General features: G+C 41.5%; 2 protein-coding genes across 4 annotated transcripts in view; one reads left to right on the forward strand and one right to left on the reverse strand.

Annotated features, from left to right (window-relative positions):
• Positions 1-19,439, reverse strand: part of VEPH1 (ventricular zone expressed PH domain containing 1) — a 90,902-nt gene that overhangs the window by 57,508 nt on the left and 13,955 nt on the right. For 2 of the 3 annotated variants that reach the window (XM_064457875.1, XM_064457876.1), the window contains exons 5-7: positions 16,487-16,661; positions 2,350-2,516; positions 580-789 (exon numbers count right to left, since the gene is read on the reverse strand). In XM_064457875.1, coding sequence (XP_064313945.1) covers positions 580-789; positions 2,350-2,516; positions 16,487-16,661 — 552 coding nt within the window. The remainder of the gene's footprint in view (positions 1-579; positions 790-2,349; positions 2,517-16,486; positions 16,662-19,439) is intronic. The other variant, XR_010373899.1, reaches the window with a different exon arrangement.
• Positions 6,948-12,728, forward strand: PTX3 (pentraxin 3). Its single transcript, XM_009505489.2, has 3 exons — positions 6,948-7,374; positions 7,778-8,308; positions 11,426-12,728. Exons 1-3 carry the CDS (start codon positions 7,227-7,229, stop codon positions 12,037-12,039), a joined length of 1,293 nt encoding a protein of 430 aa, XP_009503784.2. The 5' UTR covers positions 6,948-7,226; the 3' UTR covers positions 12,040-12,728.

Below are 19,439 nucleotides of genomic sequence, written 5' to 3' on the forward strand. Positions count from 1 at the left end.
TTTCATTTCACATATGGGTACACTGCAACCGAACTTAGCTAAGCCCTTGGAATAACAATTATGTGCTTTTATCAAATAGGAGTTTTAGCCATTCCATAAAAAGACAATTCATATAAACAGAACATATATGTGCATAGACCAGATACACAGTAAATAATAATAATAATACTAATAATAATAATTTTTACAGTTATGAGAGTTTAAATGTTTATCTTTTTCATGCTCATTAATCTCTTCTAGAAGTTTCTTTTTTCCCCCACTAACCTAAACCCCATTTCTGCAGTGACCCTTTACTACATGACTGTTCCTTGCTTAGAAGATCGAAACACAGTCTCAGTCACTAAAATACCACATCTGATTTTTGTGGTACTTGCTCTCCTGGTCATACTGGTTTTACAGACTAGACCTATCGTGGTCTTAGGACCAGGAATATGTTCTGGTAGGGCAGTCTGGTTGCTTGTGAAGGAGGGAATACTTAGATGTGTTACTTTATACATGATTTAAGAAAAAAAACCAAACAACAACCAAGCAACCCAATTCCAAAACAAACTAACCAAGTTATTTTGTTTTTGAACTTACCTCATCAATATGTCCAACGGCTCCAAAGATTTTTGCTGTTTGCCCAATAAAACTTGGAAAACTCTCACTGATTTCTTTCAGCATCGGCAGAAAAGTGGCTAAGGCTGTTGGTTCATAGCTGGATATTTCTATAAGAATGTTTAGAATAATGTCACTATGGTTAGGGTCTCTCAAGTGTCCAAATAAAAATGGAATACAGTCTTGCAGCACCTATTAAAAAATCAGACAGAAACAAATTGTGAATGTATTTTTAATTGTGAATACATATAACCAAAGAGGTACTGCACATTAGAGTGATAAAAATGAAACACTAGACTTTGATTTAGTAAAATAGTTTTCTACCCTTGCTGACCTTTGCACAGAGCTATTGCTGAGGTCAATCAGAGTTCAGCTCAACATATGGAATAAGGGTAAGCTGTAGCCTTGAAATATTGCAGTTATGCATATATAAATGAGGAAATGCCCAATTGTTAAAAAAAGGAAAAAGAAAACCAAAACAACCCACCCTCACCAAATATTTCCCTTGCTCTGGGCCAGTCCTACACTTTTTTGATTAAAGCAACATAGGAGTTAGCCTTCTCCAATGATACAGTAAATTGAAGTACTAGTAGAAATTTTTTGTTTCCACCGGCAACTAGATAATATGACAAGGTTAATAGCTGAAACAGAGGGAAAAATAAGAGGCAAGATCCTCATTGCACAAAAAGGTTCTGTAGGGAAGTTGTCATTTCTTGTAACAACACAATTTTCAAGAGGCTAAAAGTGTAGTCCTTAAAATCATCTTACAAACAGGATACAGTGTATACAACCATCTAGTGAACTATTAATCTTCACATAAACACGTGTACACTAATGCACCTCTGCTTCAGTGAAACCATTGCGTCTGTGTAAAAGACATTTCAGCACTTCATGGGGCATGAAGCGACCCATTCTTCTGTCTTTTTGGTTTTTTTTGAGGATTATCAGTTTTAGCAAGTCGAGACCTATTGCTCTGGCAAAATACTGCAGGTGGGTGGCTGAATAAATTGTTAGTAGTAATAAATGATAAAAATAGTAATAACAATAATACAATGCAACTTTAGACATGTCGGCTCCAGGATGGAGCCCCACAATAGCCAGCGGTGCACCCCAGCCCTCTGCAGCTGGTAAGTGCCTTGCTTCCGAAAAGGAGCTCTATTTCATCTGGGATTGAGTATTTTGATAAAGTTGCCTTGGCTAGCTGGGGGAAGATACTACTGTTATAGATTCTTCTTTTCCAAAGATTTTATGAATTCCATAAATTCACAGAGGTAGTTTTGTGCCTTGTTCTAATGTGCTGGGTGCTGTCATTGACATGCAACTCTCAAAGCATGATATATTTTGCCTTAGTTAATTAACCTCCATCTCACTCCTAATCAATTCCTAAGTAATTTTGATTTTCCTTGATATGTAATTTAATACAGTTCATATATTCTAACCGTAACATCATTATGGTAATTCCTATTCAGCTGACACAGGAAGAGCCAAAAAGGTAGAAAACTGGTTTAACACAAACATTTTGGTCCAGCAGAGTCATTGTTATGTTCTCTTTATGATTAGATGGAGAATTTGGAACAAAATTAAAGAATTCATGGGGAATTAGCATAGGAAAGCACTGTCACGCATGTCAGGGACTCCTCACTGTTCGGAGAGCAGCTAGCAGACAGACATTGCCAAGTCATCTGAAACAAATAAACTCCTCCAAAAGGAGGTGCAACGTTTAGCAGTAAAATCTTCCAAACACAGTTTTACCCCCAGTTCTTTTTTTCTAGCCACGATCTGGAAGAGCCTGAGGAGGTGGTGTTGTTCAGCTTGATCCAGCTGAGCCATCAATGCCACCAGCTCCCTCAGATGAAGGTTTATTGACTGTGGTTGCTTCTCATACAGAGCAGGCAGGACACGGAGCAGCATTGAGTTCCCTGAGGACAGAGCAAATGAGAGGCCAGTGACTTACTATCAGTCAATACCCTACAGCTGGAGAGAGCCCTACAAAATCAGCACACACCTGGAGACACCAGTTTTTAAGAATCATCAGTACAAAAACAGGGAGGCATAAAACACACTGGAGAGAAATATATACTGGGCCAAGAAGGCAAATACATAACCCAAATAGAATGAATGAATCATCGCAGGTATAACAATGTCGGTGTTAAAAAAAAAAAAGAAAATCTTATCAATTATTGTTTTCATTCTCAGGTACAGTATCATGAGAAGGATGCTTAATGAGCTTTCAGATTTGGATGGTACAATGTTGAGTCCAAGATCAAACAAAGTGTGATTTAAATTAACCAAAAAGAAAAAGGCTAGAAAGCACATAAAAGCTATATTTCTCCTTTGTTGAGATTCAGACTTTCAAATTAAATAAGCAGCATATGGAAAGAATAGTTGGTTATTAAGAGAACTAAATATGCATGACAGTAAATTTGAACATGAATAGTTAAGGATGCCATTTCCAGGAATAGAAAGGAGCCAGAGAGAGTCAACTGCAGACAGACAAAGATATGCAGAACCCTCTCTCACACATTTTCTTAAGATGTCTGTGCATAACTCAATTTGAAGCCCAGGCTTACACCAAAAAATATATAACTTCACATTGCTGTACATGCCTGCCTCAATATATTTAAGTTTCGCTTGAACAACATATGGAAAACATCTGCCTATTGCAATATAGTATGGCTCCTTTTTGTAAACCCTTGAAAGTCCTTAAGGTCTCTTTGGATTTGGTTTCCAATAGGAACTAGCACTCTGGCCTGCTGCTTTTTCTCCCATTTAAATCTGAGCCTTATAATTTTGGAAGATAAGCAGGTCACTTCATGGATGGTAGAAAAAGGATATATGGGTCAGACTGGACCACATCATGTTCTTGCCAAACACAGAAAACGCACCCCAAGACACTGTTAGGTCTTGCAACATCACCTCTGAGCCAAGTCACTAATGTATAATTCATTGCAGGTTCAGACAACTTTTAGCTGAACGGTTTGTAATGATCCCTAAGGGGTCCTTATGCTTCACAGAAGTGCCTCCACACTATCCAACCAGCCATGCTTCTGCATCTTATCCTGAAGCATTTATTCTGCTTGAAGATTGTTGGCTTCTCCTTGAAGGTAGCTCTGAGCCCTCCCTACAAGCACTGCAGTCCTAGAGGCAAGGTTCAGACCCCACCTCTAGTCCCATAGATGTGGTGAACTTCTGTCTTGTTTTGTTCTATATATAAAGCACAAAGGCCAGTTGCAAAGGCAAGATATTTGCTGATTAATTACCCTAAGCAGAGCAGTAAACTGTTCAGTTCTGGCCATGATCTAGCCACATTCTTTGTGCAAATCTCTTCCTGATGTTACAAGTGAGTCTGCAAAGAAAAGCGTCACTTTTTTTACAAGTGTCACTAACGTACCGTGGGATTCACGCAACGTGCAAATTCACCCAAAGTTAGAACTAAAACGGTGAGAGGGCATATTTACTTGGACTTTTCTAGACTCATATCTGAGTTTGAAATTGAATAATTTTGTAACCAAATACACTAAAATACTTTCTTCTCTGGATAATTTAGTGCTTACAGGAATAAGTCCTTTCTTTGCACTTGCACACGTTTTGTTTCCACTAGAAGTTTTCTGCCCGTATAGAGCAGAGCCCTTAAGCTCCAGTCGAATTTCAGCAGTGGTAACAATTGCAAAAGATGGAATTGCCATGATCTTTGCAAAATTCATCTCAGCTGTAAAAGTTTAGAGGGAAGGAATTCAGAGAAGAACAAAAACTAGCAACTTTATACAAGTAACCACAGCCATTAGCCCAAGACATGCTATTGCCTAAGCTGGGGTGTCACAGGTAGGAAGGTATCTGGAAAGCAAGACTAATTATTCAATCTAAGAAAACAGGCATTTTAAGTAATGGATGTATTAAAGGAGCAGTGCAATTTGACATGACACAACATGATGGGTTGCAGCCATGAAGCTTCTCTGAAGAAAAATACTTTGTACAAATGCAAATTTGGGCAATATCTTCCAGTTATCATACAGCAAATATACTGGTTTTATATTCACTAACCAAGATGAATGAAAAGCAAAGGCAAAACACTCCCATCACTTTGGAGTGATATTTAAATGACCTCACTAACATGGAATTTCTTTTAATTGAATAACCAGTCTATACAAACTTGTAAACAATCCAGGCAGACATCACAGTTTGTGTCTGTTCTTCATATAACTTATGAAAGGTTTGAAGCACAATCCAATTCACTATTTTCTTGTATATGCATGTGTCAGGTTAGCTCTGAGTATATCTTGCCATTTGTTTGCCACACCTTTTCAGTTTCTAAGGGATTTACGCACATGCAGCTCACCAACCTTTTGATTCTCAGACCTTGGGCTGTCAGAGGTGATATTGTGACCATTCCCAAGTAATTAACTTTTTTCCACATTGCTTCATCTGTCCCAGTCTAAACTAAGAGCCTGAAAAGTACATTTGTTTTCTCAGAATAGAAAAACATTATATTCAACTCCTTAATTACCTTCTTTCCCTCTTCCTTCCCCTACCACCCTTACCCCCAATACTTTCCAGATTAGATTTTCTCGGACTTTCCAAGCAGACCACACACTGGGAATTATGCAATTCAGGCAGAAACTAGCGTACGGTTGGGGACACTCAATGGCTTTGCACTGCTGGCTGCAAGTCAGGCAGGGAAGAGGCACGTACAGCAGGAGCAACCACAGCCACGTGCTGTGATGGTGCCGGCCCTCCCCGGCTGCCCCAGGACCGTGCCCTGGGCACACTTTGGCCATGTTCCCTGCACGCAGGAATTACAAATGCTGCCTTGTGCTCAGTCTCTGCTGCACAGAGAGCTTGTTAAAAAAATGAACCTGGTAGCACACTGCAAATGTAACATGGACTGAAGAGCTCTCAGAATTACACAGCAGTGTTTCAACATTCACTCCAAGCTGCGTATTCAAACATAAAAGCCCATGCACCAAGCCTAGTTTTTTTTTTCACTGGGATGACTCAAGTTAGGCACATACCTCCCCAAAAATGTTCACCCCTACTCTACCAAACTTTTGAGTTTTCGAATATATTGCCTCAGTGTTACTATTTATTATTTGTGCTTCCAGGAGAGCAGCTGGAGGCCCCACAGTGGCAGGAGCCCCATATACACAGTGTGGGACAGTGAGACTCTGGCACGTAGGAATAGCACAGTACTGTGGCCAGCAGCCCAACGCGCAAGTGGCCCAGGATTGCACAAGCAAGGCTGGGTACTGGGAGGCATCTGGTGCAGCAGCACCAGGTCCTTGGCAGCCTTCTGCAGCCCCCAGAGCAAGGGGTTGCCCTGGGGCGCGTGGAGCAAGCCTGGAGGAACCGGGGAGCAGGCAACCCCTGCCTTACCTGCCTCCCAGCAAAAGGCAACACCTGTGAAGTGCCTCCTGGTCCCCGCTGCAGGACAGGACAATGGTTGAGGCCACGCACACCATCTCTGCTGCCTGTGCAGCCACACCTCCCACTCATGGCCCAGGTGTCAGAGGCAGAATGAGCAAGAACAGAAGCACAGGGCCCTCTTTACACACTCCTGTGTACAGCGATAAGGGGCTGAACGAGGCTCAAATGGAACAGGAACACAGACTACAATTTAGATGCAATTATGTGGGGATTTTTTTTGTTATTCCCTGAATATTTCATAGCCAAGATAATTTGTACCATATTATCCCTAACCTCACCTAAGCAGTACATCTCTGAAATAATTAATGACCCATTGAACTGATAAACTTTCCAGGATTTAAAACAGATTAACACCAATAACAATAACATTTAGCATTACATTGATGGCTAATCCAATGGTGCCTTGTTTTGTTTTTCAGAAGTTAACAGAAACAATTCTAATCACGCAGCTGCTAATCTACATGCTCCCAAAACAAGATACTACCAGTAACATATTATCCACATAGTTATGATGTTATTATTGGTAATTAGGCGTAGAAAAGCAAAACTCTAGCAAGCTGTCTTTATAAATTCTCCTTTATTGGTTAAAGCAATAAACTGTTAGTATATAACAGAAGTTTTTATACATAACTATCAAAAAACGCTACAATATTTAGGTTAAACCATACATGTGTATCCAAACCAACTTGAGGTATGTTTATTTTTCTACCATTCCCCTCCAGAGCACTGGCACATACCAGCTACAAAATGAGTTTGCAGAGAACACTCTCCTTTCCACAAATAACACAAAATAACACAACCCATGCAGCCAGTGCCTGTAGGCAGCAAACCCCAAGTGATTTCATCCCCGGCTCTCACCGTCGCATTGCTGCACATTACAGCAATCTGCTCTCAAGAGGAAGCAGCAGCTTGCAATAGCAGCTTTCCCCGTTTCTTCCCCTCCACGAGTCAGTACATCTCCCCCCAGTGCAAACCTGGAAGGCTGGAATTGAGCAAGCTGCACGCCCCCTTCTCCTCTCAGCCAAAACCAACAGTCAGAAGTGCTCTTATTACAACACTGGCACTAGCATTGCTCATTCATTCAAGCTGAGGCGCTCGGAGCATTTATTAGGGGCTCGCTGCGTCTCGCTTGTAGTCTTGTCTCTGCTGAAGTCTGACTTAGACTTCAGATCCAGACAGCCCAGCTATTTTCAGGAAGCAGCTAGAGAATGCTGCCCCAAGAAATACTTGCTCTGCTTATGCTGTTCTGTATTTTCAGGGCTTCTGTTTCTGTTCTGGATGAAGATGATGACTATGACCTCATGTTGGTGAATCTGGATAACGAAATTGAAGGTCCAGTTCTTGGTACTGAGGAAAGTAAGTAGATTTAAACTAAACTTGTGTTAGGTGCAGAATTGCAGTCTGTGTTGTCTAGCTCTTGTAACAGTTACTATTACAAACATATCTTTTTTTTTTTTCAGAGGAAGATGCATGTGCCTGTATGAGTAGATTAGTATGGACAGCAAATGCTAAAGGACTTGGATGGTGCGCCTTGGAATTAGCTTTATACTTTTTTCAGGTTTCCTGCAAAAGACTGCCAATGACAGTTTTAGAATTGCTCTAATACACACTACTTTACTTTTCTGTTTTGATATAGAGGGAAACACATAGACAGTCTGGAGTATGTAAGCCTTGCACAGAGCCAGATTTTTGTCAAATACTCCTCCTGTTTAAAAATATAAGTGCAAAGGAATAGTAACATCTGTATCTTCCATTCCAGCTGCTTCATGCGACTGCCAGCGAGAGCACACTGAGTGGGACAAGCTCTTCATCATGCTTGAGAACTCGCAGATGAAAGAGAACATGATGCTGCAGGCAATGGATGACATCCTGAAAGTAGACCAGCAGACCCTGAAAGCAGAGCTGAGCCAGCTCACCACCAACCTCACAGGCACCTTTGCCGCCGCAGTTGAGCAAGTCACCTCCCATGTCATGTCACAGGTAGTGCAGGCACTTGCAAGGAACAGTGATCAAGCTGAAGAAGCCAAGAAGCTTCATGACTCTGAGCGAGGAAAGGTCCTCGAGCACATTGTTCTTCTGAGCCACAATGTGTCCAGCAGGCTTAGCCGGCTAGAGAGTGCTTGGCTGAGGAGGTCTGAGGCAGAGGCTCAGGAGACAGCATTTCAGCAGGATAAATTCAGTCCCAGAGGAGACAATCTCATTTTGAACTCTCTGTGGAAAGAGCTACAGCAAACCAGAGCTGAGCTGAAGGCATCGCAGAAATGGGCAGCTCAGCACTTACTGCCTGCAGGTAAGTCCATGCCTGCTATGCTTTACTGTAGAGCTCTCTTTGGTGGGCCTGTCCAAACAGACATCCTATAAACACCCCACTTAATCACCTTCTTCTGCATATGATTCCAAAGCAATCTTATGAACAACACAGCAGCTTTGAGCAGCCTGTACATAGAGGGAGGAAACCCATTAACTGTTCTCAAAAAACAGGTGCTGAGCTTTTCAAACGTGGGATCAAAGAAGGGTTTGATCACAGCCCTTACACAGGACAAAGCCATCTAGGATCCCACCTCCTGCAGGCTCTCCCAGATCAGAACAGTTGCCAGAGAGCAGCAAACATATTTTAAACATACAAATTACGTTCTCTCACCTTTTACCTTCCCAGCTGGTAACTCCCACGCATACGTGCTAGTCACTGAGCTCTCCTGTTTCTCTTCATGCATGTACCCACTCCTTCCTCTTCCTAAACTAAATGTCGTCTCCTCACTGACTTCAGCTGGCCAAGAGCAGCACTAGATCCGAGAACACGCTGCTGCTGTCAACCAGCTAAGCACGCTTACCGCAGCAGGGAGGGCACATTCACTGCATGCCACTGTCAGGACAGAGAATTTCCTCAAGCATGGAAAAATTAATAACACTGGAGTATTGTTGACGATTTTTTTTCCCTTCCAAAATGTTTGCATCGGTCAGCAAGCGAGGTGGCGAGGCCATAGAAAGATGAGCTCATATCTCAAATTTCATGTCAGTTTTTCTGTACACTGTAACGTGACACCCAAAATGTAGCTAAAGCAACTTGGGTTTGGCAGAGCAGACCACCATCTATTTGAAGGGTGGGTGCAAAATTGCTACATGCACAATATAACTGCATTGAATGTAACTCTGCCTACCAGATCACTACCACTGCGTGTCTTCGAAATGTTGGCATGCCTTTAATGAACATCTTTTCCACAAATATAAGTTACTGCAGCTTAAAAACCTCACAGAAATCTACACTCGCAGAATCCCACGGGTGTGTGTTAAGTTAGGGGCGCAGCTACAGCAGCCTTGCCAGTGACCCTTAGCAACACCACCAGCGTGAGCTCTGACACAGGTGAGCAAGGAGCGCTTCTTGTAACTGCTAAAGCAAAGGAAACAACTCGCACAAGCCTATTACAACACAAACACAATATAACAATAATTTACATCAACATATTTTACAATCTAACATGAATCTATCCTTTCATGTAGGACATGGATTCAGCTTTATAAATAAATTGCTTTTACTCCTTTATTTAGTCATCCTTGTGTACTAGGAGATCTTACAGCATATTCCTTTTTTTCCCCCAAACACGTGAATCTTGCCTTCCAGAAAGCATGATCTCATTCTTTATCTCTCTCCTGTAACATGGCCAGCCTCATAGTCAGTTACTCTGCACTAGGTGAGAGCAAAAAAAACTTGATCAGCTTTAAGGATCTCAGTCTCATTAGTGGAAATCCACATTATTTCCACTAGTTCCTACAAAGTTTTATATTAAATGTTCTTATTTTTTTAATTCAAAAGATACATTCTATTTAAGTACTTCCAGAGTGTGTCTCTGGAAATTTTTTTTCAAGGGAATTTTTAGCAACTGACTTTAATTTCTCACGTCTTGAATTACTGCCAGCCATACTCGAGGGATTTTCTAATCACACTTCTTGTTCGTCAGTGAGGCTGTTTTAAATTTTGTTTAGCCTTGATAATAAAACTGAAAGATTACTAATTAAAAGCTTTTTCACAATAGTGTTCCTAAGTAGCATTTTAAGGAGTATCCCCAACAGTTGCTCGCTGCTTCTGCCCCTCCTCAAAAGGGCCAATGAAGAAATGTAAAATCTACTCAAAGTTGAAAGGAAGCAGTCTATGAAATAACACAGCAGCGCAATCCTGGAGGACACAAAGAGTCCTTCATTCACTGAAGCAGAAATTTCCACACACTTTTTAGACATTTTAGATCCTCTAGCTTGTTTAAACAGGAAATGAACTAGCATAATCGGAGGCTGCTTTTCCCCTATGTTGCTTAGAATAGTAAGTTATATATGACTAGAGAACAGTACATAGACATAGAATACCAAAAAGAGCTTGGGTTTAGTGATCATCAGTTAGTTTTCTAAGTTTCATAAATTTCTGATAGTGCTTTTAACTAATCCACATATTGATTAATTGCAGATGAGAGATTGTTTTAAAAATATCAGTTCATCTTATACATTTCCTATGCTTAACAAGTGCACATGAAAGTTACTGTAAAAAAAACAAACAGCCTAAATGAGAATAACTTGGAAAAATGCAGCCATATTGCAGAAGTGCTTACATGCACCCTAAAGGCAGGGTCAGAAAAGGGACACATCTCAGCGTGCTTCTGCCAACCCTCCCTGCACCTGCTTTTCAGTAGCCCCTGTCCCCCTCTCCTCCGCTACCTGCTTATCCACAGGACAACCGCAGGACACTACGTAACTGCTCACGACAACTACCCAGCGGCTCCATTCCTCCAGCGGCAGCAGCAGTCTCACACTGCTATCCCAAGTACAGCACAGTAGCTAAACCTGCGATTTGATAGATCACTGAACCCATCCCCTCACAGTAATGTTGCTGTTTTCATCAATCCATACTGAAAAAGAACATGGAGGTTAAAACAAGACCTAAATGAAACAGAGAGAGGAGTACCTGACAGAATTACCTAATGTATAGTGCTAACTTCTCTGGGTGACCCAACAAAAGAGCAGCTCTCCTAGGAGGCACATCAGAGCAGAAGGCACCTGCCCCGCACACACCCTCGGGGAAGCCCAACTTCCCAAGGCAAGCACCAGGGCAGACAGGCAGCATTAAACCTAAATGCCACTTTGTATAGCACAGGACTAATACAACACACTGCTTCTGAGGCAAGGGAAGAGCTAAGCCTCGTTCCTCCAGCCTGATTAGCCTCTAGACCCATTGCCATAGTGTTTGGCAAATTCGTCCATCAGATCTGACAGCTTCTTCAAAGCATCCTGCATCCCACTGGATGAGCTGAGCTCTCAGCTCCCTTTGAGAAGCCCAGGAGTAAGCGTTATGTCAAGGGTCCTAATTGTGCATGTACAAACAGACCAGTTTTTATTTATCTAACAATCTGTCTAACTTTTTCAGGGTGTGAAACAGCAATTCTATTCCCCATGCGTTCAAAAAAGATATTTGGGAGCGTTCACCCAACTGCTGGAATGACGCTTCACTCCTTTACTGCTTGTGTCTGGATCAAGGTGACTGAGGCTTTGGACAAAACTGTTGTCTTCTCCTATGGAACCAAGTTAAATCCATATGAAATCCAGCTTTATCTCAGCTGGGAATCTGCAGTGCTTGTTGTTGGTGGTGACCAGCACAAGTTAGCTGTCAAAAATGTAGTTGTTTCTGGGAAGTGGATCCACCTCTGCGGTGCCTGGAGCTCGGAGAATGGATACGCATCTCTCTGGGTGAAGGGAGAGCTCGCAGCCACCGCCTTGGACATTGCTGATGCTCACACCATTCCAGATGGAGGGATTTTGCAGATCGGCCAAGAAAAGAACGGCTGCTGCATTGGAGGTGGATTTGATGAAGCTTTAGCCTTCTCTGGAAAATTAACTGGCTTTAACATGTGGGACAGAGTGCTCAGTGCCAAAGAGATAGCAGCGCAGAGCGGAGAAGACGCATGCAGTATCAGGGGCAACATCATCGGGTGGGGGGTCACAGAAGTTTTGCCATATGGAGGAGCCCAGTACGTCTCTTAAATTCTGGCAAGGCAGTTTCTGAAGCAGAGAGCAGAGTATTTCATGAAGAGCTGAAGGCCAAGTAAACAGAGCCGTAGGAGCCCACCTCTCTCGAATTCCCAAGGAAGATTAGCATTGCAAGTTTACAAAATGAGGTACTGTGGAGACGGGATTTGGCCTCTGCCTGCTGTTTTGGCAAAACACTGAAAACAAACCCACATCAAGGCATGACATCGGAAAAGCTGTTCCTGAGGTCAGATGACCCCTGTCTAGCATAGTTTTTTCTGATGTATAAAGTGCCACTGTGGACATTCTGGAGCTGAGCAGTGCTCCTGGCATCCCTGCTGAAGCAAACGCATCAGGTATCTGACTGACCAGTCTCTGCATAACTGACATAAAGCTGCACATCTTCCCAGCTCCTCCAGTCATTGCTTTTTATAGTGAGTTGTACAGAGGAACCTCATAAGCCAAGAAATGTGTTGTTTATTAATTGTTGTTAGTAATTGGTAGGCTATAACAAAACTAGCTCCTTGTTTGAAGCATTATTTATGCCACGGATTGACCTGACATATAAAAGTAATATCCCCCATCATAACCTGATGTTACATTTTGAGAAAATGCAGCTGTATTATATTGTAAATTTACTTTGTTATAATTCTATTGAAAATATTTTTGTAAAGTTTTTCTATAAATAAAGATTCTTTACTAAACTAAAACTTTCCATGCTTCTCATGACCTGAAACTCTGAAAGTAAATAGCAGTTGGGAATTTTTCCATGTTTTGAACCACACAGTTTTAGCTGCTAATAGAAAAAGAACAGAAATATCAACACCTCATACCAAGACCCTCAGAGGACCAAAATCAAGCGTCAGCCAGAGACAGCTTTAAAGCCCATCATGATAACAACCCCTCTTGTGAATGCTGCCGTGTGCAAGGGTCTACCACTCTAGGAGTTCTCCCATGTGGACATGGTCACTTGTACAGAAGAGGTGCTTTGACACACTGACACATGTGCATTGACCTGAGGCTGTGCTAGCATGGCGCTTGGAGGCTGAAAGAAGGACTGGTTTTGAGATATGCCCAAATAAAAATCCATCAGTACTCCATGCATAATGCTGGCCATCTGAGGAGGACATGCTCGGTTTAAAGATACGCATAGATATCCAAAGTAACCAGCTTGTCTGATGCTAACAGGAGGTTTGTACAAGGCAGAACTGATGACAGCGGCTTGCTTCTCTCACATTCACAAGCTTATCCAAAACCCAATAAAAACATAGGGCTGTATACAGTGCATAAGCAGCAGATGCAGAGAGCCAAGATGCTGGTGGTGATTTGCTTGTAGAACACAGAGCAGAAGTAGACAAAGATGAATAGTTATTCACTGGATATGTAACCATTTATGACAAGAATGATTATTCACTACCTGCTCAAGCCTCTGAACAAGGTACCGTGGAGAATGTCTTATTCAAAACACTTCTTACTTCCACTAGAAGCAGCCCACCCTTCTGCTCTATTCACATGTTTCTCTTGCTCATTCTCTACAGATGTCCTAATCATGTACTTTGAAAAGTTTCTTGACATGCTGCTGCTATGCTTATTCCTGAATATGATGCAGCTACCAGAGCCTTCCTTCCATGATACAAAGGTAGTAAGAAAAAAGCTATGATGAGGTAATTGCCACTTTACTATGCCATTCAAGGGGGTTGTCCTTCATAGCTCAAGTTATGATCTGCTCCAAAGTTTTGGCAACACTGTTTAAGGTAAAAATAACTGCTCTGATTGCTGGAATTTCTCCTATTACCTTGCAATAATAAAAAAAAGGTATCTAAATTATAAATGCTTAGTAATAAGCATGACAAAAATCCCTTACTAAATAACTGCAGATAACCTTAACTACAGAACAATGAAAGATTACCTCCGTTCATCTGCTGTCATCCAGAAAACAGGTCTTGAGTTAAGAAAAACACTTGAGGTCCCAACATTGTGCAAGGGCAAAACCACTCAAATCCTCTTTCCATACAGTGCCCTCCATTAAATGAAAACAAATGTCTCTGAAACGCAGCAGAAAAAGCAAAATCCTCCAAAAGATTACCAGAAGTCCTTCCTGGCTACTTTTCTTCCTGTACCTCATACCTGAAATGCTTCGTCTTGGAAGTAGCCTTTTCCTATCTCTCTTCTGGTTTGGCAGATAACCAAATGCAAAGCCAGTCCTTTCATTCTCACTGACTCAGCTGGAAAACTCTCCTCTTTCCAATTGCTTTGCTCTTCCTTTATCACGCTGCAGACTACCAGAGCTTTCCCACAGTCTAGTCCCCTCCAGCCCAGCATCACAAGTCACCTCCACCAGCACACTTCTCTTTCCTTCCTATCTTAACTATATTTTTCTTTATCAACAGTTACTTTGCATGTTTGGAAAACACCAAGTAAATAGTATTTTGGGGGAGTTTGGGCTCCAAATATGGAAAAGCCACTGCAACCCTGCTCTGGCACTGCAAACATGGAAATGAAGGAGCAAGCACAAGACATGCATGCCCGGAGTATGCTGCTGACCCCAGTCCTGCTCTCTAACAAGCCTCTGCTGAATGCAACATCCACATCTCTTGCCTGAGCTCCTCTGGAAGGTGGAGCAGCTGTGGGACTCTCACATTACAGCAACGACTGCAGGGTTGTTTTGACTCTATCCCCTGGAGACAGGAATAAATCTGCCTGATCCCTTACACTGATGGAAAGTGTCAGCACAGGGCCTGTCAGCATCATGGGCATGGTACAGAATTTGCATGTTTAGAAGCTGAGTTCACGCTAACTGGAACAGAGTAGTTAAACACTCTTTCTAAAGAGCTCTTTTTTAGCTAATAAGATAAGAAACTGATTATGCATCCAAACAGTTGCCCCAAGTAATCAAAAAATCCAGTTAGCTCTCAAACACTTGCAGGCAACGGGCCAAAGTCTACTATCAGTCTCACTGGTGCCATTAGGCTGAGCCCCGTCTGTGCAGCACCAGAACAAGGCCCTTTGTCTCCACACTGCTTTGTAAATCTATCCTCAGCAGCTTATCCTCTTGCTTGCCTTCTCCCTTCAGCAAACACTCAGTCTTTAAGCATCGTTCTTAGCCTGCTGCAAACCTTTTCACGCCTGAAATACAAATTATGTACAATGCAATTAAGCCGGTATGCAAAACAGAGCACTTTGCCTATTCAGAGTGCCCTCTTCCAGTCTGGAATTTCCAAATATGATGTCCGCAGCAACATCTGCTGGTAGAATAACATAAATACACAAAAACGAGCAGCAACAGTCATAATGAAACCTTCAGTTGTGGGTGTTAATCACTTTTCCTAAACCTATGACTACACCATAAAACCTGTTTCACTTTATTTCTTTCTATTAACAGCACTACAAGTGGTAATGCACAACACTAACACATAAATACTAATGTCACATGTCTTAAAAGGATTATCCATGCGGCTTTGTAAATTGTTAGCAATATTCTGTTCCTGGACTCTGCTCAATTAGTATTATCACATAGCTCATATATATTTATCATTATCATATTTATCACACATTTGTCCTTAGACAAAGCAAACAGAAATATGCACACTCTTACCATAATGCCTTAACAACAAAATTACTTTCTAGCTTAGCTATCCCTCTGTAAGACGCCTAAAAATAACTACATTCCATTTATATTTTTTAATAAATACAGAATGCACACATTTAATTTGCAGGCTTAAGATCTTCATAACAACGTTCTTGGAATTAGACAGCTATTGCTACTTATTGCTATTACCCGTACTTGAAGAAAAGCAAATAGTGGTTTTGCTACTGCAATAGCACTGTAATGCAACAAATACTGTGTACTTTACTACTTCAACTAAATTGGACTGCCTTTTGTAGAGGTATGAATATTTTTGACTTTTCAAACCACAAAAGTGAAATGTATGGAGTTTAGCGACAATATTCTAAGTAAAGCTAATAACGTAGGCAAAATTAAAGAACCACTACAGAACTTTTATATCTTACATCTGGCTGTTTTGCCACAGAATGGGATTCATTTCACCCCCATTTATATTTTGGAGTATTGCCAATGACACTGATAGAAAGGATAAGAGCCCAGTAACTAGTGTCTCATACCATGGGTTATAATTTGAAGTCCATTAGTACGGTATACCAACACGTGCAGATGTATTTCCTGCCCTGTGGATCACCCAATCTATAATGAAACTGCCAGAGTCAACAACATTCTGTAAAATCACATGTTCTTGAAAGGTCTTCCTTGATGTAGTCTGTTATTTGATTGTGGTCTAACATGTTTTATCACATGTTTATAGATATGTCCATTTGTATGCTTTATATATACATGCCTCATACATGTTTTTACGTAAATGTGTTTGTATATATGCCCAACAGAGCCTAACTAATCTAATGGCGGGCATGCTGCAGGACTAAATCCAAAATCTCAGTGTGTTCCTACCTTGAAGGACACTTTTGACAATGGTGTCTGTGTGATCAGCCAGCAGATCCACTTTAGTAATTGCAGCCAAGGATAGATAACTTGACATGTTTCTGCACAGTTCCTTATTGCCCCTCTGAAGAAATTTCACCGCCACTGGGACAGCTAAGGCCATTACTGGAGGTTGATTGTAATTCTGTAAAAACATGAAAACACACTGAAAAATAAGCAGCTGAAAAAAAAAAATTATTAAAATAAAGTCCCATGCTGATCAGAGTAGAAAAACAAAAATCAAAACAACAAGGGGGCAGGAAGGCAAAAAACACGTCATGAAAGGTTACATTTTGGTAACACCACTGAGGGCAGACTTCAAAGAAAGAGCGAGTAAGGAAATTTAAAAGTACTGCAACCAGGAGATACTAATAATGCACCTATTTTTGTCTTCTGCAAGAGGAGAAAACACAATATTAAGTGCGCTAGTTAAATGTTAACTGCTGTAACATTTCTCACAAGACATTTTGCGTTTGGTGCTCTCAGAGAAGACAGCAGAAGCTGTATCCATCACCCACACAGAGTAAGCAATTTTCATCCCAAAGTGTAGGAAACATGTCAGAGCAGTTACTCATGCTGTTGACTGGTAAATATTGCTCCCTGCAGTAAGAGACAACGCTGCTGCCTGTCGTTCCTGTGCTGCAGTGACCTGCCCCGCTCCGACGTCCAGCCCCGAGCAGGGCAGCCCAATGCGCAGCCACAGAGTCAAGGCTCAGGGAAGCTTAATTTCGAGCATGGGTAAATCTTCCCCAGCACATGTCACAGCTTACCTCATCTAAACCAAAGTGTGTTACTACTTTGAATTTTGGCCTATCTTGGTGCTGGCAGAGACTGTGTGAAGAAAGGACTCCCCTATTCCCAGAACAGGATCTCATGCTAAGCCACTGGGATTAAACCAAAGGCAAAGAGGAAAGAGTATAATGAGTAAGTGGGAGACTAGCTTACAGGGTAAAAGCTTTAGTATTGATAATCAATTTTCCTCTAATAATTTAGATTTCCTTTCTTAAACTCCAGTCAATTTCTCTGAACATTGCAGGACAACTGAAATTTTTCAAGACAGCAAACTTCTGTCCTCAAAATGTCACCAAGCTTCAGTGATCTCAGGAATACCTGCACATACACTTAAGTTTTGACAATAAGGTCAGAAAAGGTTTTCTGCAACTATTTGTATATGTGAAATTGTGTGTACAGATTATACACATCTATTGCCCATTAAGTTCCCATCATAACTGCCCTTGAAACCAATAGGATATGTTTAAGTGTAACTAAGGTCCTACATTCTTTCTGGATCCTCCTTAATCAGTGCTTTTCTCTCATCTCCACTCAGTTTTGAGCATCTCTTTGAAACTGGAGTACATCATTGTTCTTGAAAATAATCCTGCAATATGATTATATTTAATTAGCATCTGAAATCACATGCAACCACTGGAATCCAGATGTTGCAGAAAGCAACAAAACAGTGCAAAGAAAGGCAGTCCAGACTTAACACATGCTCATTCTGGAGCAGCACTGAAAAAAATAAATCAAATTTAGACTTGAGAAAAAACAAATCTGTCATTCCTTATACCCTGCTATATTGCCTCTTAGGCCAGCTCTGCCTCCATCAGCAGTAATTGCCTTTGAGGCCATTAGCCTCATAGAGAGCAAGACTGACCCTATTAAGGCTGCATTGTGCTACTCAACCAATGCCAAAGAGCTGAGTTTAACCAGCTATGAGGATTTTTCCTTGCAGCAGAGATCTGCTGAGCAGTGGAGTGCTGCAGCTCCTCTGGGACAGCCCCTCACTGCCAGCCCCTAAGGAAGAAGGGGCTGCAGCAACTCCTACGTGTTAAGATAGCTCATCGTGACAACTGCTATATGACCAAAAACTGCATCTTTAGTGAGAAAAGCCCTTAAAATTAATAGAGCTTTATGCAGCAGCATGTTTAAATCAACATAATGTCTCATTATATTTGGCTGAGAGACACTACTGAGTAGGAGCCAAATTCTGCCTCCAAGATACGCTCTAGGACTCCACGCAGAAAGAAGGGGAAAGATAAGGTTTGGCCCTCTGACTAGGGTTTAAAAGATCTAAGACAATTCTAAAGAACAAATTTTTTTTTCCTACAGAAAGATAAAATACTTAGTAAGAAAAGGTTTGAATTCAGAGAGAAGGAGAAAGGTTTCATTTGTTCCATTATAAATATCAGGGCATGAATGCACGCTTATGAAAGTGCAAAGGTGTCAATGAAAAACAGATTTCAATAATATGATATAGCGATGGTTGCAAACCTAGGGGACCTCCCTGCTGCTAATATCAACAGAAACATGCTGTGAGATTCAACCCAGCTGTCAGATATTCATTACTACTTCAACTATCCCTCACATATTGTATAAAAACTCATTTTATGCCTTCCTTTTTTTATGCAAAGGAACCTGCTGATAATAGCTCTGTGTCAGTGAGCATAACTTTCTCATTTTATTTCGATGAACTTTCCTGAAGTAATCTGCAATACAGTGCAATCCCTAAAACATTTGGATATGAGGTAGCCTGATTTAGGCACACAGTTGCCAACAGCACAAACTGAAAGCTTAGACGAGCCATTGCATACTTTAATATTCCCATGAAATATGCTTTCTAAAGTACCAAAAGACAAAATATGATTTTACAATGGACAGTCTCTCATCTGGAGAGTTTAAGCTGTGCTGCTACTGGTATCCAAACCCAGTTACTGTCTCACCTCCAGGGACCCAAGTCAGAAAGGGAGATTAGGCAACACCTCGAGGAGTGCATTGCCTGTCAGGAAGCATGGTCCCTACCAAAGCCAGTCATTCACAGAGAAAGGCAGTGGGGACACATCCCTGTGATACACCACTGACCTCCACAGGATGCGTTAACAGTGCCCTGCGCTGGGGTGCAGCTCATGGATCACAGCTCAGGGAT

The sequence above is a fragment of the Phalacrocorax carbo genome, chromosome 7 (genome assembly GCF_963921805.1).
Source record: "Phalacrocorax carbo chromosome 7, bPhaCar2.1, whole genome shotgun sequence".
Taxonomy (NCBI): domain Eukaryota; kingdom Metazoa; phylum Chordata; class Aves; order Suliformes; family Phalacrocoracidae; genus Phalacrocorax; species Phalacrocorax carbo.

What these genes read in the sequence shown, in the direction of transcription:
- PTX3 (XM_009505489.2), top strand. Translation starts at nt 7,227, where the DNA reads ATGCTGCCCCAAGAAATACTTGCTCTGCTTATGCTGTTCTGTATTTTC. An exon ending in AGTTCTTGGTACTGAGGAAA is followed by an intron (nt 7,375 to 7,777) that starts GTAAGTAGATTT and finishes CTTCCATTCCAG; the next exon opens with CTGCTTCATGCGACTGCCAG. An exon ending in TCAGCACTTACTGCCTGCAG is followed by an intron (nt 8,309 to 11,425) that starts GTAAGTCCATGC and finishes TAACTTTTTCAG; the next exon opens with GGTGTGAAACAGCAATTCTA.